Source organism: Zalophus californianus, chromosome 12 (genome assembly GCF_009762305.2).
Source record: "Zalophus californianus isolate mZalCal1 chromosome 12, mZalCal1.pri.v2, whole genome shotgun sequence".
NCBI lineage: Eukaryota > Metazoa > Chordata > Mammalia > Carnivora > Otariidae > Zalophus > Zalophus californianus.
The window spans coordinates 99,619,041-99,646,783 of record NC_045606.1 but is presented as its reverse complement, the minus strand read 5'-3'; the positions used below and the strand labels follow the sequence as shown (position 1 = coordinate 99,646,783).

Sequence of the window (27,743 nt, the reverse complement as noted above, 5' to 3'; positions counted from 1 at the left end):
GGGATCCGGCGGGAGGAAGGCTGTCGGAGCCAATCAAGCCGCCTCCAGACCCCAGCACGTCGCCTTGGCTGCGCGCGGCTGTTTGTGCTCGGCTCTCCAGCCTCCGGGTCTCGCCCGAGGCTGCCCGGGGAGGCGAGGACCCCAGGTGAGAGGCCAGGGGGGCCTGGGGGGGAGGCCGAGCGGTTCGGCCCGGGCTCCACGACGGGCTGGCCCGGGGCTCAGGGCGTGTCCGTCGCCGCCTGGCTGCTCGCTCGACACTGTTCGCTCCTACCGGCTGTAGATGGAGCTGTCTGGGTTCCTGCAGCCTCCGACGAGCCTCGGAGTGTTTCTCTTTAAACGGCCTGAGAGGGACATGCCTCCCAGGATGCAGTTTGTATCAACATGGCAGCTGCTGTGCAGCTCCCCTGCTGAAGAGGCGCCGGGACGGCAGCGCAGCTCGCAGCCGGGGCCGGGGCCGGAGCCGGGGTCGCAGCCGCGGCCGCACAGGGGCCGCGCGCGGGCCGGGGGCCGGTGCTGAGGGCCGGGGCCCAGCTCGCGGCCGGGGCGCAGCCCGCCCGGCCGCCCGCACCGCCGCGCGCCCCGCTCCGACGCCGCCGCCCGGCTCGGCCGCTCCGTCCCCGCCCGCCCTGAGCAGGCCGGGCCCGACGGCCGCGCGAGCCCGGGCGGGGAAGGCAGGGCCGGGCGGGCGCCGCCTGCGGAGAGGCCGGGGACCGGCCTGCGCGGGGCCGCGCGGCGGCGGCGGCGACTCCGGGCCGGGCCGGACAGCGCACGGCCATGGCCGAGGCGGCCCCGGCTCCGGTGAGGGCGGCCCGCGCGCGCACGGACGCGCGGACTCGGGGCCCGGGGGACGGCCTGCGCGTCCCGGGCTCGGCGGCCCGGCCTGGGGTCTCGGTAAGGGACAGAAACGCCGCGACGTGGGGGGCGGGGGGGGGGTGCCGGAGGGCTCGCGCGCCCCTTAACGGGAGAGGGGGGTGCTGCGGGATGGGAGCGGGGCCGAGGATCCGGCCGCCGTCCGGGCGAGGCTGCGGGGACGCCGGGGCCTGGCACGCTCGCGGGCCGGGGGGTGGGCGCCCGGGGACGGCACGCCTCGCTCCCTGCGGAGCGGGCGCTGCGTCCGTCGGGGTTGCCGCCGCACGTTTTCCGCAGAGCTCGCCCCCGCCGAGCCTCCCGCGGCCGGAGCGCGGCGCTGACGCGGCTCTCCCCATTTCGCAGAGCGGAGACACTGAGGCACAGACACCTGGCGGCGACCTGTCCGGCCTGCCCCAAGGTCACGTAGCGAATCATCCGTGGCCCGGTGCCCGCGTCCCCAGAAATACCAGCCTTAACGGGCTGCGGGCCTGGACGGGGAAGGGGCGGCTCTGGAGGCGGCCTCCCCTGGTTTAGGGGCCTGGCCCGGCGCGCGGTGGACGCGGCCCGTCGGGGGGGTGGGGGGGAGAGGTGACGGCGGGGTGAGAGGCTGGGCAGCGGCTGCGTCGTGGGGAACAGGTGACCCTCGGGCTCGGGCGCCTGGGCCTCCAGCCCCTTTCCTCTGGAGGGCCCCCCGCCAAATTTTGGGTGTCCAGACGGATGGGGTCTGGGGAGCGAGCTCCTAAGGGTTTAGTGGCCGATGGTCCTGTTTAGTGGGCCATTCTTAAAAATCTGCACTAAGATCTCCCCGCAGACCTGCTCTTTGAGATGCAGTGGCCGTGCTGGAGAGCAGGATTGCTGCATGGGAGTCAGCGCCTGTGAGCCTCAGTTTACTGTTGTGTACAGGAGGGGGTCGGGATATATGCTTTCTAAAGAGCCTCCCGGTTCAATAAAAATAATAATCATCTCTTGGAAAAATAAAATTAAATGGAGATTTAAAAATGCCTACCTCTGGGCTTCGGTCTCCAGGGCCCTTGAATGGTATATAATTCTGAGTTAATCACACTGGGTCATACAAGAAAATGGCACGGCTTGCTTTTTTTTTTATAAGTTGATATGAATGGTTATGTATTTTTTCTGCTAAGGTGCTTGAGTCCTGGAGACCCCATCCACTTGGGATTCGTGAGGTAGGGAGGGTCATTTAAATCCTATGATACACAGTCCAGGATCCTCCCTCTGCCCACAACAGTTTGAGGATGCAGGCTTATTAATCTTAGATACTTTATTTACAGCTCCATCACTCTCTTTATGCTTAGGGTAAAATTGAGCCATGGTTTACTGGTAGGGAGGACATTATAGCAAGGGGCTTTAATTTGGGGTAGAGGAGGGGGTGTGTTCCTGTGGCCCCCTCATCCCTCTACAGTCCTCCAAGTCTGGAAGTGGAGAGAGCCAGTCTAGTAATAGCAAAGAAATGGTACTTTCCTCTGAGATCGGATTAGACTAGTTGGTAAAGGTATCTCACTCTGCTGGCTTTAGGTACTGTACTGGAGCTTTTTTTTTTTTTTCTTCATTGTTTTAGTTAAACCCCTGTATTACTCAGGGAGACTAACTTGGCCCCCTGGGATTTTTCCCTTCTTCCTATTAGTTGTAGGCAAATACCCTAATCCCCCTCCAAGGACAGGGCCATAATGTGCCTATTGTGTTGCATTTTGCTAGTCATTTTCCCTGCGTCTGAGACTACTATGTCCTGTCTGCCCTCACCTGTGAAGAGAGGTAGCTTAGTTGTTGATGAGTTTTCAGGCTTAGGGGTCTGTGAACCCCTTGAAAGCGTTTGCAGAATTTTGTATGCACACCCACATGTGGGTTTTTTTGTTTGTTTGGTTTTGGTTTTGGTGTTTTTTTTGAGGGGGAGAATCCACAACTTTCATCAGGTTTTCAAAGCGGTCCCTGAAATGTCCTTATGGACAGGGCCTTCCCCACCATAGAACCTCCCACAGGTCTTTGTTTAATCTCCAGGCCCCTGAATTTTAGAGGTAGAAAGGATTCAGAACCCTTACCTGACCTGCCGCCTCAGTTGACAGATGAGGCCCGGAGCCATCCTACAGTACCTGCTGAGGGCCAGGGCTCTGCAGCCAGCCCCGCTGTGTGACCTTGGGCAAGTTGGTTGGCCTCTCCAAGCCTCCGTGTCTTCATATGCTAAGTGTGGGGAACAGTTCTCAGAGTCCCTCTTTTTTTTTTTTTTTTTAAAGATTTTATTTATTTGAGAGAGAGAGACAGAGCACAAGCAGAGGAAGCTGCAGGCAGAGGGAGAAGCAGGCTCCCCGCCGAGCAGGGAGCCCGATGTGGGACTCGATCCCGGGACCCTGAGATCATGACCTGAGCCGAAGGCATTTGATAGGGCTTCCTGAGAATGACATGAGATAACCCTTTAAAATGCTTAACACAGTTCATGGTGCACGATAAATGCTGACTAACTGTTAGCTGCTATCTGACTAATTAGCTCTCACATCTGGTTAGCTGCAGAGCTATTGGATCATACTACCTCAAGAACATTCCGCCTGAACAGGCCTTCGGTTTTCAATTCTTGGCTTCAAAGTGTGGTGCTGTCTCAGTGAAGGCCCTCGTAAGTGAACAAATGAACAAATAAAGGAAAGAAAGCGGTAGGAGATATAAATGGTTTAGATAGCTCTGATAGTTGACCGAAGCAACGTCATTCTTCACCCTAACATTTTTTTTCCTGTGACCCAGTAATTTCTACTGTTCATTCATTCAGCAGACATTTATTGAGCACATACTATATGTCAGACTGGACCCCAGGGATATGCTCCCTTTCAAATAAAGAGAATGGGAATTGCAAGTTATATTAAAGATCACTTGTGCATGGCACATTGATGGGTCATTCAACAGATTCTCTGAAGGAAGATTATGAGCAAATGGACAAACATGTTATAGAAGAACCTCTGTTCAGTTCCAATAAAGCTATTGATTGTCTGGATAAGTAAACCCAGAGCTGGCCACTGAGGAGCCCTTTGCTTCACCTTCCTGGTGACACAAGAATTCTCTCAACATGAGTGTGGCAAGGTGGGGAACAGGGAGAGAATAAATAATGAAAATCCTCAAAGGAATCAGTCTTTATTTGGTTCTCGTCCCCCTGCCAGTCTTGACGTGAGTCAAAGAACTGGCTGACTTCCGCTCCATTTCCAGTCCCTCCAGGCCTTTGCTCCTCACTGCCCACCTCACAAACCACAAGGAGGAACTCAGACCACCAGCACACACCTACCTCAGTGGACCATCTGCCCCGGGGACTTTGGCTCCCGTACAAGGGGCTGAATTGCCGTCCCCTAGCCTGGCTCAGGCAGGGTCTCTCCTCTCTCTCTCTACTTAGAGCAGAAGGCAGCCTGGAATGCCCAGAAGCCCATTCAGCCTCTCCAGGAGGGGCTGGGTCCATGTAACGTGTCTCACTATATACATACTCTGAGAAATTGTACTGATAAGCCCATAATTCAGCTTTTGTCAGAGTCTGGGAAACTGCAGGTATTTGTGTGTCCTCGCCACTGGAGGACATCAGGGAAAGACAGGGGGCACTGGGACTGCCGGCCGACACAAGCAGGAGCAGTGGGGCCAGATGTCAAGTTCGTCGTCAAGGGAAGTCCTTTAACAGCACTGGCCCCGCTGGAGTTGCCTCCCGCCTTGCCGGGAGTCTTGGGGTAGTAACGGTGCCCGGCACTGACAAAATTCTGCTCCTTCGTTTTACCAAGTCTTATTTGATGCCCAGTGCTCGAACTCAGTGAGGTGGCAGGTGCGTTAGGTACTGTCTTTGTGTTACGGGCGAGGATGCTGAGAGCAGAGAGGCCCGGTAAGCCGGCCGCCGGCCGCGTGGACAGGACCGGGAGCCAGGCTGGTGCCCTTTCCCTTCTCGTCCACTCCTAGGCCCGGGTGGTCCCTGGGAGATGTGTGCCGTGAAGAAGGAGATGGTTCTACCAAAGCAGGAGGTGGCGTGGCCACCTTTTCTTTGTGGTTAATAATAGTTTTATAATTGACGTCTAAATCAGCGCCAGGTTCTTAAGAGGAGACTCAAGTCCATGCAGTGTATCTTAGTGCCAGGAACCCTGCAACCCTTTTTAGGTGGGTGCCTATCTTTGGCATTTACTTTGCCAGCTGGAGCCTGCGGCCTTCAATCCTGTCCTTTCTTGAACACAGGTCCAGCAGCTGGACATGGAGACCCAACGCTCATCACCTCCGTCATTCCCCAGTGTTCTGCAAGAAGAAACTCCGCGTCAGGCCCCTGCTGGACTCCCCCGAGAAACTCTGTTCCAGTCCCGTGTTCTTCCCCCCAAAGAGATTCCTCCTTCGTCTCCCCCTATTCCCCGACCAGGCTCCTTACCCCAGACTCCCAAGCTAGAGACCTCTGGCCGAATGCCGCATGTTCTCCAGAAGGGACCCTCACTCCTGTATCCTGCCGCTTCTGAGCAAGAGACTCATCTCCAGGGTCCCATGACTTCCCAGGAAGAGACCCAGTACCCACCCCCAGCTGCTGCTGAACAAGAAATATCACTTCTCTCCCACTCCACCCCCCACCAAGAAGCCCCACTCCACTCGCCGGAAGTTCCTGAGAAAGACCCCCTCACCCTTTCCCCCACAGTTCCGGAGACTGACGTGGACCCCCTGCTTCAGAGCCCCGTTTCCCAAAAAGACACTCCCTTCCAGATCTCTTCTGCAGCCCAGAAGGACACACCACTCCCTACAGCGGAGATCACCCGCTTGGCCGTGTGGGCTGCCGTCCAAGCGGTGGAGAGAAAACTGGAGGCCCAGGCCATGCGGCTTCTGACCCTGGAGGGGCGGACGGGGACAGCCGAGAAGAAGCTGGCCGACTGCGAGAAGACGGCCGTGGAGTTCGCAAACCACCTGGAGAGCAAGTGGGTCGTGCTGGGGACCCTGCTGCAGGAGTACGGGCTGCTGCAGAGGCGGCTGGAGAACATGGAGAACCTGCTGAAAAACCGAAATTTCTGGATCCTGCGCCTGCCCCCGGGCAGCAATGGAGAGGTTCCCAAGGTAAAGCTATCCCGACTGGGGCTCCCGGGGAGGGATCTGAATTGGCATATGGTTTAGGAATTTCATATAAAAGAAGGAAGAAGAACTGGTTCAGAAGGAAACAAATACAGTGATACCAGCATCTCTTCACCAAGCACAAGATAGGCCAAAATCACATGATCTGTCCTGTTGGTAAAGCCCTCCTAGTGATCAGGGATGGTCAGTGTGGAAGGGTGTTCAGTTCCCAATAAGAGTGACTTAGCGGTTCACTGTCAAGGTGGATGGAGACCTTGGTGGGAGGTTCCGGGGCTCTGGCCTGCTCCACAGTTTTATCAGTTGACTCACAAATTATGTTAATGCCAGTAAAAATGTGATTTCAAGCGGTATCCTAAAGAACTAGAGAATAGTTAGGTTTTAATATTATTTCCCAGAAGATCCTGAAAGAATTTCTGTTCTTTTGTGTGTTGTCCCAGTACATAGCCTTATGTAGGGACGAGACTTGGACTTTACTCTCTAGGCCAGCCCTTCTCAAATGTTAGTGTGGCGATCTTACTAAATGCAGAATCTGATTTAGTGGGCCTAAGATTGGGGCCTGGGGGTCTGCATTTCTAGCACATTCCCTGATGGCATTGCTGCTGGTCTGCAGACCATGCTTTATAGCAGCAAGGATAATCCCGTTAGAAAACGGACTAGACAAAACAAGGCCCTTACTCTGTGGGGGCCAGGACAGTGGCTGAAGTCAGGCCAGATTTCTAGAGAGGTCCATGGTGAACACCCACCACCGTGCCTTGGGGCCTTTCCCACTGCAGTCTAAGAAGAGGTGTTTGAGCCAGAGCCCAGGGCTTAGAGCCACTCGTTGCCTTGGGATTTGGCAACTGAGGGCCTGTAACTGCCGTCCAGTTGGTCCAAGCTGAGCTTGTGTGGTTTCAGGTCCCTGTCACCTTCGACGATGTCGCCGTCCACTTCTCCGAGCAGGAGTGGGGGAACCTGTCCGAGTGGCAGAAGGAGCTCTACAAGAACGTGATGCGGGGCAACTACGAGTCTCTGGTTTCTATGGGTAAGGAGAAGGTTCACCCACGCTGGGGGGGCTTCCTTGACACCACCCTGAGGTTCATTTGGAAACGTTGGGAGTTCTGAACTCCAGTCCTACCAGTAATCAGAAACAAGGAAAACCGAATTTTAGAGCACACAACCAGTTAGAACAAATGCCCCCAGGCAGCAGAGATGCGGACAGCTCGTCAACAGCACGGCTCCGCTGAGAAGCCTTGGGGACAGGCGGGAAGAAGACAGACGGCAGGGTCTCACCTCTACATTATTTCCGCCCTTGGCCCTGTATCTATATATTTAATGAGTTTGTCCAGCAAACAGTTACGAAGCAGAGTGTGAGGGGCTTTATGAGAATCAAGTTATTTAATCCTCCGCCTCTGCCGTGAAGGCGCTGAGACAGGTGTGAGCGCTTGTTCCCCTTCGCCCATTCAAATGACTGAGCACTGTCACTGATGGAGGGTCCCCCGGGGTCTTGTCTCCGCCGTGCAGAGAGGAGGCTGTGACCCAAGAGTTTGATGCTCGTGCTGTGTCCCACCAGCAAGTCACAACAATCTCACTGAGGACTCTCTTCCCCCAAAGTCTGTGCATTCTTGTTGTTTTCATTTAATAAGAGTATTTAAGGAGGAAGACCTGGGAAATATACTTTAGTTTTATGTGTATCCTTCTGTCTGGTATGGGGAACTCTTTGGGCACACAAAAAAAGTTAGAAAAACATTTACGTGTGCAAGTTGCATAGAAACTTTGATTCTTGCTAGAATTGTTCATTGAATATACACATACCTCCCCCATTAAGACAACTTTTTTCTTTTTAGCTCTTCTTTTTAAAGTATATACGTAATTGTGAAAATTCGGCAATTTAGATTTGTGGAATAAAGAGCAATCCCCACCCTCCCGCCAGTACTGCCCCCCAGAGGTAACCACCACGAACCCTTCGGCCTGCATTCTTTCTTCCTTATTTGTGCACATGCAAACATACACACTTGTGCACATGCCGTCTGTGGCTTGCACAGATGGGGTTAGTCACTTACTCTCCCGAAGGATCGGCCCTAGACAGCTTTCCACGTCCGCACAGGTAGGCCTGCTCAGAAGGATGGTGCGGCATTCCGGATGAGCCACTGGGCATTTGACCTTTCTGCTGTTAATGAGCAGCACGCTGACCCCGACTCCTGCCTGTTAACGAGTGCCCTGATCAGCGTTGCGTATCTGTGTGCGCTTGCACCAGTGTTTCAGGAGGACGGCTTCCAAGGAGTTCTGCCGAGCGAAGAGGAGGCACACTGACGATATGGCCACTTCCCCCAGAAGGCTGTGGACGTCCACGCCCCAGAGCAAGGCAGTGCCGTCTCTCCGTGCCCGGGCGCGCCCTGATGTTCTTCGGTTTTAAATGTTTGTCTTTTCTGATGGGTGAAAAATGACGCCTCATTATTTTTGTATGTTGTTTTTTGATGATTAGTGAACTTGAGCATCTTTTCCTGTGTTTACTGGCCATTTGCATTTCTTCTATGAATTACCTATTTATATTTGCCTTTTTACTTTTTACTAATTGTAGAGGCTCCTTAGATATAATAATGGATGTTAACCATTTACATAGAAGCCGTGCCTGTGTGCACACGTGCGTGTTTCCTCCGAGTTTCTTCAGCGGGTAACTTTATTTCCAGAGAGCTTTAAACTTTTTTTAAATGTGAGGGACACTATAAGTATTTAGTTTTTTAGCTTCTGGATTTTATCAGGTTTCGTTTTTTACTCTATAAAATTTCAACTCTCCCGTGTGCCTTTGTCATGAGAAGCCTGAGCAGCCATTGGCAACCCGTGAGTGACAGAGGGTCAGTTCCCGCTGGTGGGCAGGTGGCCCTGCTGCTGTTCCCCCCGCACGGGAGGCCGAGGTCGAGGCACACACACGCGTGCGGACCCCGGCCCCACACGCACGCGCACACCCACAGACCCACACACAGCAGGGTCCCGAAGGAAGAGGGCTGGGAACTTGGCCCGTTTCTTTTCCAGCACTGCCACTGGCCGGGTGGCTCCTCCCCGTGTCCCACTCGCACAGGGGCCACCTTTACAGCATCCAGGGTGACCTCACCACATGGTATGTCTTCTTTCCTTCCTTCTGCCCAGACTATGCAATTTCCAAACCAGACCTCATGTCGCAGATGGAGCGTGGGGAGAGGCCAACCATGCAGGAGCAGGAGGACTCTGAGGAAGGCGAGACGCCCGCAGATCCCAGTGCTGGTGAGTGGCCACTGGGTGGCCCAGAGCTCGGCCTTCTAGATCTTGCGGCTCTCAGGAGGCCCAGCCTGAGGTGTTGCAATCCATAGTAGGGCCCCGAGGGCTGTGTTAGCAAGCTGTGTGCACGAAGGAGGCCTGCAGCTGCTGGGACCTGCCTGATGCCTCCTTGACCGCACCCCCCCACACACACACACACAGTGGCCCAAGTGGCTGAGAAATAAGAATGCCATTGGGTTCATCGTCTTGCGGAGTTTCTGACATGACCAGGTGTCACCTCACTCTTGGCAGGAAACAAAACCAGAACTGAAAGAAAAGCGGTCACTTGTCAGGGTGCTAGTGATGGTGCCTCGTGGAGCTCTCCAGAGAAGGGCTTCACCCCTGCTCCTGCAGCTGGTCAGTGGAGGGATAGGGACAGACAGACTTGGCGTGAAATGCTGTGCGATGTGCAGAACAGTGTCTGGACGGGGCAGTTTGACGGAGGCAGCAGAAAGGCGTGTGTCTCAAGTGCAGACTCCAGGGTCAGGCACCTGCGTTTGAATCCCGGCTTCTCTGCTCACTGGCGGTATGATTTTGGCTGACTCAGCCTTTTGGGAAGCTTATTTTCCCCATCTATAAGATAGGACTGGTCCTAGTCTCTAGGGCCTGATGGGGTGACTGGGCTGTACCGGCGGCCCAGTAAACACTAGCTGCTGTCACTCTGCGTGGGTGTCGTCCCCTGCCAGCCCCATGTCAGTAGCCCACGTGCTTGCCCTGCGGGTGCTCTTGTGCATGGTCTGTTTGTGGAGCTCCTGCTTTGGAATTGCCTTTGGACTTGAATCGTCTGCCTTGAAGGTCTGTGACGGAAGCCGATCCTTGTCCGTTGCAGCCAGACATCATGGGTGATCCTATCTTTTGAAAAAGGATAATCTGGCTGGAGAACTCACCGGAGCCAAAGGCCAGGTCTTGTTATGAAGTAATGTCATTGGTTCTGGGACCTGTCAACTGGCTCCTAGCAGGAGGTCCAGAAACATCTAGAGTAATGTCAGCCCCGTGGATTGAGAGCTGTAACTGACAGAAGAGACAGAAGCCCCTGGAAAAATAAGTGCTGGCATCTCGCAGAGCAATCCGGTATCCTCCCTTCCTAGCGATTTGCTAGAGACTTAAATTGAGGGTAGAGGCTGATCTGAGTTCATTCTGGAGACAAAAAAGGTGATTTAAAAGCAGGTGAGACTGGGGACTTCGGGACAAAGAATGGCATGTGGCAGAAGGTCCTTTTGTCCACCCGGTTTGAGGGGCCACAGCCAAAAACAAGGGTCACGTGGGAAGGAGAGAGAGATTCAAAGCAGAAGAAACAAGGAAGCAGGCCTGGGAGGCAGAGAGTGAGAATCTGGGCGAGTGGTTCACGGTAAATACCCTAAAATCCAGCCTAACGTCCCAGTGGGGCTCTGTGGCCTAGGTGCTGCTCCTCACCCATCATCTCCTGCACGCTGGGACCACAGCATCCATCCCCTTCCTCTGTCTGCTTGTTCACCGCCTCCTCGCAGACGGGCCTCCCACAGAGCAGGGCCAGAATCGAAAGCAAATAACCTCAGCCCACTCTGCCTCAGGCCGGGTTCCTCCTGGCGCACGCACGTCCGCAGCCTGAGCCGCTGTGGGACGCGGCAGCCCTCCCAGAGGCTGCCTTGTGTGGCTGGAATGTGCATTTGCTCCACAGACCATCTCCAGCCGCTCAGAGCCCGGACAGAGGGGAGCATGCGGAGCACAGGGGCCCCCGCCACACAGGGCTGGCCGTGAGCTCGCACCTCCGTTTGAGGCCAGGGGCCCTGGCCGCTGGAGAGCAGGATTGTTCTGTGAATCGGCCCTTATCCGAGCCCTGGTATCAGAGCTCTCGCATCTTCCTAGAAGGTGGCTGCTGTTCACCTAGAGGTGAACCAGCTCTGCTACGATACCGACAGGGAACAGCCTAGCAAACAGAGTTCTCATAGTTCCAAGTACAGTGAACATGACAATTTTATGAGCTCGCTAAGTGAATGTATTCAATCAACTATTATTTATGGTTTGGATCCCTAAGGGCAAGGAGATCCAAAAATGATTCCGATATTGACCCTGCTCTCAGAACACTTAGAGCAGGGGCTCCCGTTCATGGCCCTCGAAGGGGGGTAATGGAGGTCTGGGGAAGCCAGGTCCCATTTTCACCGAACAAATTAGCAGAGAGTAAAAACAAACCAGAAGGCATGGCTGAAATCCAAGGTCTCAGTCTTTTTGAAAAGCAATTTGATATTTTTTAGTCTTAAAATATGTTTTAAATATTTAAAACGTTCGTATACTTGACCTAAGAATTTCCTTTCCTTTCTGAGAGTCTGTAGCATGGAAAAGAATCCAAACGGTGGATTAAGGTGGACAGATACCATATTACATTGTGATAAACTCTTCTGCAGCCACTAAAATCATCAATGAAGTTTTTATACCATATGTTTCATTTGTATGTTTATTATTTAGGTCATCAGGTTTTTTGTTTTTGCTTTATTTAAACATTTTATTTATTTATTTGAGAGAGAGAGAGAGATCATGAGTGGGGAGGAGGGGCAGAAGGCGAGGGAGAAGCCGGCTCCCCACTGAGGAGCCTGAAGCAGGACGCGATCCCAGGACCCCAGGATCATGACCCGAGCCGAAGGCAGATGCTTAAGCGACTGAGCCACCCAGGCGCCCCGTCAGGGTTTTTTTTTTGTACCAGGTACTATGTCAAGAGACCGACCGTAATAACTAACCCCCCCCCTCTACACACACACACACACACACACACACTCTCTCTCTGTGAGAGACACAGCATGGCGGCTTTTACTGAGCTAGGACAGCAGAAAAGGCCTCTTTGAGGAAGTGGAGTTTTTAGCGGGAACCTAAAGGGCAAATAGGAGTTCCAGTTGCCCTGAGGAGAACCCACTGGAGGGAAGAAAGTCTGGAAGCTGGGAGACCAGTTGGAGACTTTGTAGTCCAGGCAGATGACGGGCATGGGCCAGGAGAGAGGTGGGTGTTCCCAGGGACCGGTTCTGGCAGTAGAGGCTTGGAAGGACCTGCGATGGGCGGTATTGACAGGGAGGCTCCCCACCTTGTGAGCGCAGTGAGGTGCTTGGGGAGGTGGAGGGCCGCAGGAGGGGCGGGCCTGGAGAGGCGACAAGAACAGGTCGGGCTGGAGGCCCCCGGGCGAGATCCAGTGTTGAGAAAGCGGCTGAATAAAGAGTTAAAAAACGACCGAGATCAGAGCTAGAGACGGACATCTGGGCGTTGGTAGCATGGACCCGGTCCGGAGAGGGAGAAGGGAAAGCGCACAGGCCATGCCCTTGGGAGCCCTGACTTTTAGAGCAGACTTGGATTGTATGGGTCTGGGTAGGGGCCCAGGCATTAGTAGTCTTTAAAACAGTTCCAAGATGATTTTCATGCACCGCCAGGGCCGAGAACCACTGTTGTAGGATTTGGAGAAGGAAGGAGGAAGCAGAGGAAATGGAAGGAGTGGTCAGAAAGGTAGCAAGACATGAGAAGAGTTGGGGCACCTGGCTGGCTCAGGCGGTAGAGCGCACGAAATTAGGATAGTGCATCAAGAGAAGAGTGTTTCCAGAAGGAGGGAGTGTGGTCAGCCATGCTGAATCCTGCAGTGTGGTTTAGTAAGGCGAAGACCGATGTGTCCATGGGATGCACAGCTGGGCAATACCAGTGACCTTGGCAGGAGAAGCACTGGTGGTGCGTGGGGTGGAAGCCCGTTGGAGCGGGCTGCGGGGGGGGGAGGGGAAGGGAGGGAGGCAGCACCTGTCATCAGCTGTTTCAGGTTTAGCTGTGAGTGGGGAGTGGAAATATGGGGCGGTAGCTTGGGGGGGGCGGCTGTGTTTGCTTCAGATGGGGATTGCCAGCGCAGGTGTGAAGCTGATGGTGGTGATCCAGTCGATAGGGGAAGTGAATGATGTAGAAATGGAAAATGGAAATGTAACATGAAGTCCGTGATGTAAACAAATGATAGGGAAAAAAAATTGAATGGAAACATAACAAAATCGTATTTCTCTATGATGTGTAGAAATATTCTCAAGTATTACTTCTTATTCAGTAAAAATAATTAAAAAAAAAAAAACAACGCATGAAGAAAGTCTTCGAGTTAAAGATGGCAGGTTGAACATGTGTTTACTCCTGCCTCCCAGAATCCTTCTAAAGCAAGAGTGAAGGGGCTTTTTAAGGAATGAACAAGGAGACAACAGCAAGTACGTTCTGGAAGCCTGAGAGCAGATGGCTGGGTGATCACTGATTTAGAAAGCTACATCCAAAATTGATACTGGGGAAAGCAGAAAAGAAACTCGATCTGTAATCCACCCCCATTCCCTACTCCAGACTCAGGAATGAGCAGTACCGGAGACTCTAGGTATCTCTGGAGATGGGGGCAAAGGTGGGCTTAAAAACAGAGGATGGGTCAGACATCTTTCACCTCCCCTCTGCGGCCTCCCTCAGTCCCTCAGTCGGCATCTGGCTCTCCCAGCCCTGGTGGACACCCAAGTGTTCTTCTCTGGAGAAGATGAACAAAACGATGTCTGAAGGTGGACACTGGGCACAGTGGAGGCTGGGGCACCATGCCGACTACAAGACAGTAAGTGAAACATGACATGCAGATACTGAGACCTCCAGCCTTCCTCCCTAACCTGGCTCCCAAGCAATGTGGACATCCGGGATGAAACCCCCAGGCAGCATACTGGATGAGTCTTGCCTGGAGACCAGCCCAAGGTATCACCCCAGGAAATGACTCAGCCAAGCGATCCTGTTGGGAAACGCATCGTAGCAAGCCCTACCTAAAGGCACCAAACTTTCAATCTCTTTTGAGTATTCTACTTTTAAATATAGATAACCAAGACCACAGACATTTGGGAAAAGCCTCTAATATAGAGAGACCAAAGGAAAGGAAAGGAGAAAAAATAAATTTCAGAGAAACAGAGATCATGCAGAGAGATTTAAAAAACTATGTTTAAATACATACGTATATATTTATATATACTTATGTAATATATATAATATATATGTATTTCACATTCCTTAAGGAGATAAAAGAAATGAATACATCCATGACACAAAAGTATAATGCTTATTGGGGTGCCTGAGTGGCTCAGTGGTTTAAGCATCTGCTTTTGGCTCAGGTCATAATCCTAGGGTCCTGGGATCGAGCCCCACATTGTGCTCCCTGCTCAGCAGGGAGTCTGCTTCTCCCTCTGCCTCTGCCCCTCCCCCCTGCTTGTGCTCTCTCTCTGTCAAATAAATAAATAAAATCTTTTTTTTTAAATATAATGCTTATAAAAAAAAGAATGAAAGGAACTCCTGGAATTTAAAAATAATACAAATTAAAAACTCAGTAGCAGCGTTAGAAGATGAAGTTGAGCACATGTCCTGGAAAATAGAGCACAGAGGCAAAAAAGAAAATAGTGAAAGAATTTTAAAAAGTAAAGAACGAGGGGCGCCTGGGTGGCTCAGTCGTTAAGTGTCTGCCTTTGGCTCCGGTCATGATCCCGGGGTCCTGGGATCGAGCCCCACATCCTGCTCCCTGCTCAGCGGGGAGTCTGCTGCTCCCTCTCCCGCTCCCCCTGCTTGTGTTCCCTCTCTCGCTGTCTCTCTCTCTGTCAAATAAATAAATAAAATCTTAAAAAAAGCAAAGGGTGGAAGTCCAACATCCAGACAATAGGAACATCTCTCACACACACACACACGCACACGCACGCGCGCGCACACACACACACACACACACACACACACACACAAAAGCATAGCAAAAATAGGGAGGAGGGAATTAGCAATGAAATAATTCCAGGAAAATTCCCAGTACTGAAAGACATGGTTTTCCAGATTGAAAGAGCCCAGCAACTGTCCAGAACAATGGATGAAAACAGACCCATGCCTTAGATACTTCAGCAAGAAATTTCCGGGCAACTGAGGCCAAAACGATCCTACAAGTCTCCAGAAAGGGGAAAAAAAAAAGTTCATATAAAGGAACAAGAATTAGGATGGCTTTGGACTTTCCAACGGTATTGGAAGAAGACAGAGCAATACCTTTAAAATTCTCTAAATTTCAGAATTGGAAAATGTTTTCCAACCATTCTAGAGTTTTATATCAGCCAGACGATTCTAATTAAATGTGAGAGATGAAATCAAAACATTTGCAAGGTCTCCTGTGCACCCTTCCTCCAACTGGGGGAGGCGCTTTGCTGAAATGAGGAAGTACACCAAGAGAGGTGTTAGGAGCTCCAACACAAGTGAGGCGAGGGGGATCCCAAGAAGACAGCTGTGCACCTGGAGGCAACCAGTGCAGACTGGAGCACATCAGAAGGTTGTAAAAATTTTTCTTCAAGTCGATGAAATTGAGAAATACCCATTATGTCCGAATGTTTTGAGGAGAGACTTAACAGAAGAGGTCGGGGAGTTTGGAGCTGACTTAATGAAAACCATAAGCTAAGCCAAGGAAAAAATTATAAGCTCCAGGGAAAGCAAAAGACACAGACGTAGAAAAATAACTGTAGTATACTCCACCGTTCAATGTTACATAACATTTATGTAATCTAATAATGTAAATGCCCAATATTCATCCAAACAGAATCGCAAACTAAACTGGAAGGATCAGGGATTTGGAAAAGATTTGTCTGGATGGGGAGAGATGGTCCTCACCTCCAGCTCTTGGAAGTCGTCCGGTGGTGTTTACATTGAAAATTCACGGGACTCCTGGGTGGCTCAGTTGGTTAAGCATCCGCCTTCGGCTCAGGTCATGATCCCAGGGTCCTGGGATCAAGTTCCACATCAGGCTCCTTGCTCAACGGGGAGCCTGCTTCTCCCTCTGCCCGTCTCCTGTGCACATACGCATGTCTGCTCGCTCTCTGACAAAATCTTAAAAAAAAAAAAAAAAATTCAAGGAGTAGCAATAGGAGTGTGATCCTTGGAGATACGAAGGGAAATAACAGAAGATTCAGCTGGAAGAATTGTAAGTGTTGCCCCTGGGGAGCAGGAAATATAGTGGGGAGTGGAGGAGAGCTTTTTAAAAACAAGTTTTGAAAAATGTGAAAGCTTTCGTAATGTTAAAAAACTTCCATGTAAAAACAGTACCATGGATATTAATGACAGTAAAGTTTCTGTGTCAAGGTTCGCTTTCAAATTTATCGCTAAGAGGAGGATCAGCTTCATTACCTGAACTTATTTTTCATTATCCTAAAATGATAAAATAAATCCAAGGAGACCATAGCAGGCTTAAATTGATGTTACAAAAGCAATTCCTCTGTACTAATTTTGCAGTTCCTCTGTAAATCTAAAAATGTTTCGAAATAAATGTTTATTTAAAAATATAAATAAAAATAAAAACAAGTTTTGAGAAACTGACCCTCAGCCTGTGTGCATATATAACTTTCTTTTTAAAGATTTTATTTATTTCAGAGAGAAAGGGCGAGCACGAGCGGGGAGAGGGACAGAGGGAGAGTCTCAAGCACATAAATTGGAAGGAATACACTGAACAGAATTATATGGGGCTTTCCCTCTGTCTGCATTTATTCTTTTTGAATTATGCCGATGAAACTTTAGTTTTGCTGGAAAGTAAAAACCATTGTTGCCACATTAGCCTTCTTCACCAGCTCAAAGCAGAGAAACGATGGTCGACTTGGCTTTCCAGCACCTTTATGACTGCACTTTCTGCGAGATTTTTAAAGCTTTTGGCATATTAATTTTTAAAGTCTTTCTTAATGCATTTTTAAGTTTTTTATTCTTTTAAAAGTTTGTTTATGTAATCTCTACACCCAACCTGGGGCTCAAACTCAGGACCCTGAGATCAAGAGTCACTCGCTGTATGGACTGAGCCAACCAGGTGTCCCAATTTTTAAAATCTTTTTTAAAAAGTTATATATGGGGGCGCCTGGGTGGCTCAGTCGTTAAGCGTCTGCCTTCAGCTCAGGTCATGATCCCAGGGTCCTGGGATCGAGCCCTGAGTCAGGCTCCCTGCTCAGTGCGGAGTTTGCTTGAGACTCTCCCTCTGTCCCTCCCTCTGCTCTCTCTCTCAGATAAATAAATCAAATCTAAAACAAAAAAAAACAAAAGCAAATAGACTTTCTGGGTCAAAGGATATACTCATTTAAAAATTTGATACATATTTTAAATGTCCCTCAAAACAGTTGTGCCAATTAATACACCTCCAATTTATACACAAACATGAGACTACCTCTTTCCCCATACCCATGGCGATAGTAGGTGTTATTTATCTTTTTTATTATTTGCCAAAGTGACGGGTAGAAAAGACAGTATTTTGATGCTTTCATTCAACTCCTGTAAGAGTGATGTTGAGTCTATTTTCATACCTTATTGATCACCAGGATGTCTTATTTTATGAATTATCTTCTGAACATTGTCCTTTTGGATTATTCATCATTTTATTATCGATTTGTAAAGCTTTTTAAAAGTTAAGGATATTGGGTGCCTGGGTGGCTCAGTTGGTTAAGCATCTGCCTTCGGCTCAGGTCATGATCCCAGGGTCCTGGGACACGGGTGTGCATGCTTGCTCTCTCTCACAAAAATAAAATCTTTAAAAAAATTTTTTTTAAGTTAAGGATATTAGCTCTTTTCCTATGTATGCGGATATATTTTTGAATATATGGTTTACCTCTGTATTTAGTATTTGTGTGTGTGTGTGTGGTAGGGATATTTTAAATTTTTGTATGTTCAAATCTTACCAGTTTTAAGTTTCTATGTATTTAAATTTACCCATAACTTTCTTTATGGTGTCTGGGTTTCATATTAAGCATAGAAATACTTACTTAGCCCCTTTTATTCAGTAAACGTGATTACAGGTCTTGGGCCTATGAGCTTTTTAAAAACCTCTAAAAATATTTGAGATCTGAAATAAAATATTTCTTGCTCCAGAAAACAAACAAACAAAAATTTGCAAAACGCAAATAGTTAAGTATTTTCACTAAGTGTCTGCAAATATAACATTGTATCAGCTTCATTAACTATTAAATGTGCTCACAAACACACAGTACATTTGGAAACAATTTGTAGGGTTGATTTTTTTCCCCCCCATCTTGCAAGAGTTCTCAGGAAGAAACAGAATTGCAGAGATCACAAACCAAGCACAAATTAAATCAGTTCCTCGTCACCAAACAGTGTCAAGGCAAAGCTACAGAAATTCTAGCAAAAAATTGTACACCTAAAAACGAGAGTTGGTATGTGTTGGGCACATGTAATGTCTGCTGCGACCGGCCAATGCCTCCAGATCTGAAGGCCCAGGGGGCTAGGAATAGCCTGTTCCTCAGCTCCCGGTTGTAAAGAGAGAGAGAGAGAAGGAAAGAAGCTGTTTTTTTCTAATACTCGTATGATTTCATTATTTGTGTCTAAATTGTTTCATCAGGTGATTTATTTTAATGTGAAGACTGTTTTCTTGTTGCGAAGCAGTTGTCCCCCACTCCATTCATTCCCATCCCATTTATTTAGAACTTTCCCCCACTGGCTTGAAATTCTCCCTTTGATCATAGCCTGTATTCCTGCAATGTACGTGTCTTTTTTAACTTTTTCAATGGGAGAACAAATGACTGCTTTATAAATGCAATCTGGTTGTCAGTACTCTCTCAGAAGTTGTTTAGGGTGGGGAACTCTTTTTGGTAGGAGACCACTGGTTTCCCAACTGTCTGACAAATGGAGGGGAGGCACGAAAATGTGTAAACACAGCACCTCCCAAAGGGAGAAGTCAACTCCCAAGAGAGAAGCACAGTTCTGTTCAGCGGAGAGCATTGGAGGAGGTTTGGCCGAGTGAGGTCATGAGGGAGGGGCGGGTACTGAAGGCAGTGGTCTTCGAGCTAGAGTACCAATGCCCCGGGAGGTACAAGGAGACTTCCCAAGAGGAACATGGCATAGATGGCTTCGAGGGCTCAGTAAGTCCTTAGTCGATCTGTCTCATTCATAAATCTCATCAGTGAGAGCACACAACACATGCAGCCCCTGCCATGCTGGTCCTCGTCAACCACACCCCTCACCCGTCCCCATCTCATGAGGGAGCATTTCTCTGAAGTATAAAAAGCCCTCTGGGTTACGGAGACAGTCCAGAACGGAGGGGCACATGACCACAAGTGCGGCGCCCTGGGGCCTGGATGGCAAATTCTTTTGCAAGTTAGATCACTCGCAGTACTTTGCTTTCAACAAAATTGAAAGAGAACCTAATTAAGTTGTCAGCTAATAGGTCATTAGAAACAATTTTTGATGATATGTTAACCATGTGCTTTCATAGCATTATAATTCAGAACAAATTCGGAGAATCAAGTGTTGATTCTATAACAAAGCTCCTGCCAGCCCATCTATATATCTATGCAAATGAGCTTTGCCAATGCTTGTGTTTATGAAAATGAAAAATAGGAACAGATTTTATTCTGAACTCTTGTCTCAATCAAGTAATAAGAATATTCATTCTCAGATAAGCAAACTAATTGGGGAAAAAAAATTCCTCCCCATCCTTGTAAGAGCCATTTCCAACAAGTTTTTAGTTTTCTATCTTAACTGTATCATTGTACAGTAATAATAGTGAAGGATAACTTAAGCCAGGAAGACAGTCAACACTTAGAGCCCCGTGGTTATTAGAAATGAAAGCAAAATTAATCTTTCAATTTACATACACATTTTTGTGGCAGAGTGGTAGACGAGGAGATCAGTAAAAGGCTTCGAAGCATAAAAATATGTTCTACTGGGATAAAATTCTGTGGGCAAAGTGGGAATGGAAATAGAAGTTCAAGGTGAAAAGGAATGATATAAAAATTTCAACTATCAAAGAAGAACTTGTTCATGTATTTTTTGAGTGAATAATGGTGGGTTGAAAATTGCCGGCGTTCTCAGATCCCACTGGCGACATTCAAGAGTGACGGAAGAGTTTATTTTAAACCATCAATATTTACAGTACTCCAGAAATGACATCTTTTGCAGTTACTGAAGCATTTTATATGTTTATTCAAAAAAGTGCAAAGGGGTGCTTAGTTTTTAAAAGCTGCTTTAGGGAGGAGGCAAGCAAAATATTTTCAGGAGTTTGTGAAGTCAGGGAAGGTATTTTTCTGTTGCTGGGGTCACGGTCGTGCTCGGGGCTCTAGCGCAGAGACAAGGATTGCAGAGTGAGAAGCGGGCGCTGCTGGGGGCATGCGGTGGCCCCAGGAACGCAGCAGGGCTCAGGCAGCGAGCAGAGGAGTCACCGTCTCCCCAGGTGGGAGACAAAGGGGGAGTCAGCAGGGTGACTTGGAGCTAGAGCAGGAGTGAGGCAAGGATGTGAGGGTGGGTGACTTCATCTTTTTTGTGAGACCGAGAACAGGAGGAAGAGGTTTTGGAGACTTGGTTGTGGGGGAAGGCGGGCACGGTCCGGGTTTAAGGCTGTGGCCCCGCGGCCTCGGGGACCGTCACAGCTGCTTTATATTCTGCTGCTCCACACAGCTGGCAGGAGATTGGCTGGCTGCTCAGAGGAGAGTGAAAGGATTCCCGGGCACCAGAGAAAACCCAGTTTTGGGTCCTGGGGCTTCAGCTGCCAGCCTACTGGGTGGGTCTGGTTTCCTGGCTTTTAGCTTGGGGATCACGAGTGGGTGTGGTTAACAGCCGGGAGGCTTCCCAGGGGCACGGACTGTTGGCTTTGTTTACCAGGTTCCTGGTGTCTTTTCTCTTTCCACAGCACTTACCAACCTTCTGGCATCCCATGTAATTTATTATGTTTCTTGCCTTGGGTAAGGTGTATGGGGGTGGGGAGCTCCATTATGTGCACCGATGTATCCCACGTCATTAGAATACCCCATCGCACCTAGTTGGTGCTCGATAAGTAACCATTGAATAAATGCATTCAATGAAGGAATAAATGCATCTGTTGATGCATTACACATCTATAATTTCCTTAATTAACAACGTGATTTTCAAGCTGGGAGGGAGTTTCTGCTGGCACAGCTCTCCCTATAGGGGAAGAAAGTAAAGCTGAACCCCTACCTCACACTCTACCCAAAATAAAAATAAATTTCAGATGGAGCAAAGACCTAAATGTAAATAATAAAGCAATAAAAACCTGGAAATAAACTCCAGCAGACTCTCTGAACCATCCAGGAGCAGAGGTGACCCTCTTAATTAAGAAAACCCAGAAGCCATAAAAGACAGAGGGACATGTGTGACCATGGGAAGACTTGAAGAAAGCGGTCTGATAAGAGATGGCACAGAGTCAACAGACAAATGCTCGATTTGGGGACTGTTTGAAATGCTGATAAGAGAAAACGGGTTATCTTTAGCACAGGAACCAAAGGACTCTTACCAGTTTGACAAGAACAGAACACAGTTCTTACGGAATCAACTTGGAAAAAGCCAATAAGGAAAAGACAACGATATTCAGATGACCCTGGTCGTGAAAGTGGGATTAAAGTATCAGAAAATTATCAGTTTACACCCATCTGACCGAGGAAAATATGAAAGAGCAGTGGTGTCTGTCTCTGGCAGGGAGGTGGGGAAGAGGCTGTGCTCCCGCAGGGCTGGTAGAAATACGAATTGTCACAGCCTTGTTCAAAAGCAACCTGATGACATCTATCAGATTAAAAATAACCACACCTTTGACTCTGCGGCCCCACGCCTGGGTCTCACATGGAAATCAAACCCCTGTTTTATAGTGAGACATGTAAATCCACCTGTGATTGTGGTATAGTTCATCATGCAAAAAAACAAAAAAACAAAAACAAAAAACAAAAAACAAAAACACACATTCCTCGGAGGGGGAAGGGCCGAACCTGTCCTGGCCCCGGGCTGCCTGCAGCACTTAGGAGGAAGGCGGTGGCTCTACAGAAATTGCTTTCAGGGGATTTCTGCAAGACATCTGAGGGAGAAAAGGAATGGAGAGGACTGTGTATATGCCAATTTTAATTTTTTTTTGAACCAATAATGGCCAGAAAATAAAAACAGAAACATAAATGTGTTGCCATAAATACCTACATAAGTGTAGAGAAAACTGCTAGGTTACTTACAGGGGTGACCTGGGGAGGTCGCAGCTGTGAAATGGGAAGGGAGCGGAGGAGGAAGGCAAATCCAAAAAGGAAAAATACCACACGAAAGGATGATGTGCTAAATCCCATTTATGCAAAATGAGGCCCGTGTGTGTGTGGACGTTCGAAATTACCTGCGGATCTTTTGGCAAGTTAAAAAAAAAAAAAAGGCAACGTGTGTAATCAGATGGTGTTTCACTGAAAACAAAGCTGAGAGCTCCAAGTGCGTGCACGTGTGTGTGTGTGTGTGTGTGTAACTGGGGGCCGGGAGGGGGCTCGGGGGTGTCCGGTCTGTCCGCACAGGACCCCGGGGGGCTGGGCTCGAAAGGTGTGCACGTGAGGAGGTGATGAGCCTTTCCATTATTCAGCTTGACTGTGAGGGAGGGAAACTATCTGTGGACTTTGACTGGCCTGACCCAGGAAAGGGAATTAAGATCTCGTTTGTTCAGAAAACAAACAAAACAACCCTGACAATACTATTTTTAAAATTGTAGGGGTCATGGAATACAAACTCCACATCTATTTTAACTTTACTCCGGTTGGTACTGATGTTCAAGGCTACAGAATGTCCAGAAACTTCTATGTCTGCTCACTCAACCCCACATTATAGTTCCTCATGGTCTCTAAAATGAGAATTTTTGAAATGTAAATCCCAGGCTGCAGAAACCTCGTGCAATGAACATGTTCTGGGTTCTTCTGTCCTCTCCCCCCAACCCCTCCCTGCCTTCGCAGCACACGACGGGATCGTGATCAAGATCGAGGTGCAGACCAACGACGAGGGCTCCGAGAGTCTGGAGACGCCGGAGCCCCTGATGGGGCAAGTGGAAGAGCACGGCTTTCAGGACTCGGAGCTGGGAGACCCGTGTGGCGAGCAGCCGGACCTGGACATGCAGGAACAGGAGAACACGTTGGAGGAGTCCACGGAAGGCTCCAGTGAGTTCAGCGAGCTCAAACAGATGCTGGTGCAGCAGCGAAACTGCACAGGTCAGTTGGAGGGGTTGTGGGCTGGGGGAAGCTGCTACCATGAGTGAGGCCTGCAGACGGGCCCCTGCCTCATGGGAAAGCTGGGCTTCCCTTCAGAGAGGCTCGTTTGACCTCGTTGGGTTGACAGGTGTTGACAACCCTGGGCACGGCCTCGGGGACGGGTTTCCTGCCTCCGGATTTGTAACAATCAGTCTCCAGGCTAGGAAGAAGGTATTACAGCCAAAGACGAGGTCAGATGTGGGCCCGAAGGGATCTCAGAGATCACCTCTCCAACTCCCTCCGTCTACAGGCAGAGAAGGTCAGATAAATTACCCAAGGTCATGCCGTTGTGGTGAGGCCAGAACTTCCGTCTCTGCTGCTGTGTTCTTGACAGTTCTTAGGTCACACCAGAAGCTTCAGTGACCCAGAGATCTCAGCCCTAGCCGAGCATGTTTTTGGGAAAATAACGGACGGTGCTGTCTCTTCCCGGTATGACCTAGCCATCACTCGTGTTTAATTATAAAACCTCTGGGTCACCCTTCTGCACACTCTTGGCTCCTCGTGAGTTCAAGACCAGTGAGGAAGTGGCCTCTCAGCAGCCTGATCTCGGGACATCTTTTGTGGCTGATTGTCTGAGGCTGAAAAGCCCGACCTTGTCATCTGGTGTACTTTTTACATACACCATGAAACTTAGTGAGTTGCTGTTTATTCAGGGGCTTTTCAACTATATTCATAAATGAAATCAGCCTGATCCCTTCTTGAATCATCCTCATCTAGTTTTGGAAATAAGATTATACTCAACTTATGAAGGTGAACTGGGCAGCTTTTTCTCCTTTTTTCTATATTCTGAAAATAATGTATAAGATAGCAATTAAGTGCATTCTGCCAAATTTTTAAGGAACACATTTAGGTTTTGGTTTTTTTGTTTAGATGTTTTGTTTATGTGCCAAAGAGCCAATAACTATCATAGCAGTTTCTGTACTACTTGTACTTAGAAGTGTATCCACATCCATTTTATTTACTAGGTTTTTAAAAGTATTGTGCTGATGATTTTTTACATTTTTTCATTTTGCCTGTAGAAAATCCCTTTGCAATTGGCCTTTTCGCACTTTGTAAAACATCACGGACATCTTTCTTGGTCAAAAGATGTGGATCTAACCCCTTGCTTTTAAATAACCGCATGATATTCCCAAAAACGTTTTAATCTACAGGCTGTCTCTGTAAAACAGTGGAAGGTGCAGGGCAGACCGTGAGGCTGGGCTGCAGTGGAGCCTTGAACTAGAAATGCCAGCCTGCCCCCTGGGCACTCGCATTCACTCTAGTGGGAACCTCAGGAAAGTTCTGCACGGTACTTGGTGGGATTTTGCATCCTGGATTGCATCCCTTGCTGCTGAGAATCCTAACGGGGCCCAGGCAGCGCTGGCCATGACGAGAGGCCTGAGCTGGGACTGGCACGCCTGTGTCCTAACTGACCCTGCTGTTCCTGGGTTCAGAGGGGCAGGAGGAAGTGCCAAGGCCCAGTGGTCACTGCCGGCTACTTTGTAAGACCTGGGCCAGCTCACGCACACAGCCAGCTTGTTTCCCTGTCAGTTGAGGGGAGAGACTAGATGGACCCTAAGTTAGAAGCTCTGAAGAGGTCTGGCTTTACTTACTTTATTTGGAACGATCACTTGGTATCTCTGGGCTTGGATGCCCCACGTCTGTGAAATGGGGATAAATTCTTGCTTGGCTTATCCCATAAGAGATTGTGAATAAAAAGACAAGCTCTAAGGCGAGAACTTGAAAAGTTCTCGTTTGTTTACCGTTAAGAATTCTGCAAATGCAGACTGTTACAGCAGCCCATCTGACAGGTGGGCTCAGAAAAGCGAGTGCCTTTCTCGTGTCACACAGTGACTAAAAACAGAGCTCTCTAAGTAACAGTGTTTAGGGAGTACGTAAGTACAAGGCATTTGAGAAAATGCAGAGAGGAGTCAGAGGGCACTCCCTTTCTCTAGGACTTACATTCTCGGGGAACACTCTAGAACACCGTGGAGAACAGCTAATCTCTTGGGCCCCAAAGGGCCAGCCTCGAGGATGGAGGGCCGGGGAGGAGGAGGCCCTCCTACAGTCGGGGTATTCATGGAGCCCTTCCTGGGGGCGGAGGGAACCGCACACCAGAGCCCCCGGGGGAAAGGCAGGAGAAACCCTGGCCCTAGCTTCAGGCTTGGTGAGCCACCCACCTGTGTGGGGGTCGTGCTGCAGGAGAAGGCCGAGGTCCTAAGCCCTGGGCAGGCACGCCAGGGAGTCCCCCGTGCCCAGGAGGGGTTGAGGGCCGCAGGTTGGGATGGTCAAGGAAGGTTTAAGGGCAAAGACAGGATTGGAGCTGGGTGGTATGTGGCCCGCGTGATTTGGAGGCATGGAGAGGAGGGGCAGATCGCTGGAGGAGGGTGAGTACTGACACCTGAGGAGAACCCGGCAGGTGCCTTCAGGAAAGCGGCGGAGCGGTGAGGCCGGGGGAGTTCGGGCGGAGGCGGCCGTGGGGCCCGGAAACCCGCGCCTGAGGAGTCAGGCCCCTTTCCAGACAGGTGCTAGAAAGCCAGCCCTCAAGTAGCTCCAGGGGAAAAGGGAAGGTCCACGTCGGGTGATAACTGGTAGGCCCACGGGGCTGCCCGCTTCCGGCACCCTGGGCCTGAGTGCGCCCCCTCCCGGGGCTGGTGGGGGGGTAGTACCCTGCGGGCACCTGCCCGCCACCCGCTCGGGGGAGATGCGCGCGGGCAGGGCCGGCGTGCCCCTTGTGGGCCGCAGAGGGTTCCCAGGGAGGGTTCCTTGCTGAACCGAGCCCGAGGCCCGCCCGGGTTACACACATCCGGCCCCGCGGAGGGGGGGGCCCCCGGGCAGCAGGGAGCGGAAAGGAGGACTCCCCCCCAACCCCCCGAAGGCGGCCCCGGGGGAGGGGGGGGGCCCCACGATACACGGGCAGCGGGTGTGGGCGAAGGTGAAGCCGCCTGCCCGGCCTCGGTCCAGGGCAGAGGCCCTGGGCAACGGCTGACGTGTGTCCGTCTCTCTCCCTGTCCCTGGAGCAGAGGGGATCGTGATCAAAACGGAGGAGCAGGGGGACGAGGAGGACGAGGAGGAGGAGGACGAGCTGCCGCAGCACTTGCAGGCCCTCGGGCAGCTGTCCGGGCGCTACGAGGCCAGCATGTACCAGACGCCGCTGCCCGGGGAGCTGTCCCCCGAGGGCGAGGAGAGCCCCCCGCCGCTGCAGCTGGGCAAGCCGGCGGTGAAGAGGCTGGCGCCGCCGACGCACGGGGAGCGGCACCTGGGCGACAGCCGCGGCTCGTCCAGCCAGCAGCAGCGGAACCGGCGCGGCGAGCGGCCCTTCACCTGCATGGAGTGCGGCAAGAGCTTCCGGCTCAAGATCAACCTCATCATCCACCAGCGCAACCACATCAAGGAGGGGCCGTACGAGTGCGCCGAGTGCGAGATCAGCTTCCGCCACAAGCAGCAGCTCACGCTGCACCAGCGCATCCACCGCGTCCGCGGCGGCTACGCGTCCCCCGAGCGCGGGCCCGGCTTCGCCCCCAAGCACACGCTCAAGCCGCGCCCCAAGTCGCCCAGCTCGGGCAGCGGCGGCGGCGGCCCCAAGCCCTACAAGTGCCCCGAGTGCGACAGCAGCTTCAGCCACAAGTCGAGCCTGACCAAGCACCAGATCACGCACACGGGCGAGCGGCCCTACACGTGCCCCGAGTGCAAGAAGAGCTTCCGGCTGCACATCAGCCTGGTGATCCACCAGCGCGTGCACGCGGGCAAGCACGAGGTCTCCTTCATCTGCAGCCTGTGCGGCAAGAGCTTCAGCCGCCCGTCGCACCTGCTGCGCCACCAGCGGACTCACACGGGCGAGCGGCCCTTCAAGTGCCCCGAGTGCGAGAAGAGCTTCAGCGAGAAGTCCAAGCTCACCAACCACTGCCGCGTGCACTCGCGCGAGCGCCCGCACGCCTGCCCCGAGTGCGGCAAGAGCTTCATCCGCAAGCACCACCTGCTCGAGCACCGGCGCATCCACACGGGCGAGCGGCCCTACCACTGCGCCGAGTGCGGCAAGCGCTTCACGCAGAAGCACCACCTGCTGGAGCACCAGCGCGCGCACACGGGCGAGCGGCCCTACCCCTGCACGCACTGCGCCAAGTGCTTCCGCTACAAGCAGTCGCTCAAGTACCACCTGCGGACCCACACGGGCGAGTGAGCGCGTGGGCCGCTGCCGCCCGGCCAGGGGCGCCGCCCGGCCCGCCCCCCGCCCCTGGACAGGTGCCTGGCCGCCGCGAGGCCCGAGCCGGGCGGGCGGGGCCGGGGCGCCCCCAGCCCCTTTGCTGTGAGCCCCCCCCTCTCCTTTCGTCCCTCCTCCCAAGGACTCGGGGGTAGTGAGACCAGGTCGCTTGCTGCCGTGTTTACCGGGGGCCCCGGGGGAGGGTGAGTGCGCGAACCTGGGGAACCCCTTCGGGCTGTTAATTTCCTTGACAATAAAATGGATGAAACCAATCAGCACGGGGGGAGTGATTTGGCCGCCGGCCACTCGGAGGGGCGGTGCAGGGCCACTTAGTTGGGGAATAGAACTTTATAATTACCTTTTGGATACTGTGGTTCTATTTGATAATAATA

General features: G+C 51.1%; 1 protein-coding gene across 3 annotated transcripts; it reads left to right on the top strand.

Annotated features, from left to right (window-relative positions):
• ZNF777 (zinc finger protein 777) lies at window positions 1-27,623 on the top strand. Of its 3 annotated transcripts, XM_027575028.1 has the most exons (7): window positions 1,251-1,267; window positions 3,370-3,469; window positions 5,047-5,898; window positions 6,808-6,934; window positions 9,037-9,150; window positions 22,881-23,132; window positions 26,174-27,623. In XM_027575028.1, exons 3-7 carry the CDS (start codon window positions 5,062-5,064, stop codon window positions 27,328-27,330), a joined length of 2,487 nt encoding a protein of 828 aa, XP_027430829.1. In that variant the 5' UTR covers window positions 1,251-1,267; window positions 3,370-3,469; window positions 5,047-5,061; the 3' UTR covers window positions 27,331-27,623. The 3 variants fall into 3 exon arrangements, with proteins under 3 accessions (XP_027430828.1, XP_027430827.1, XP_027430829.1); XM_027575027.1 differs by lacking the exons at window positions 1,251-1,267; window positions 3,370-3,469 and adding an exon at window positions 1-145; XM_027575026.1 differs by lacking the exons at window positions 1,251-1,267; window positions 3,370-3,469 and adding an exon at window positions 762-891.
• Window positions 27,624-27,743: the final 120 nt, after the last annotated feature.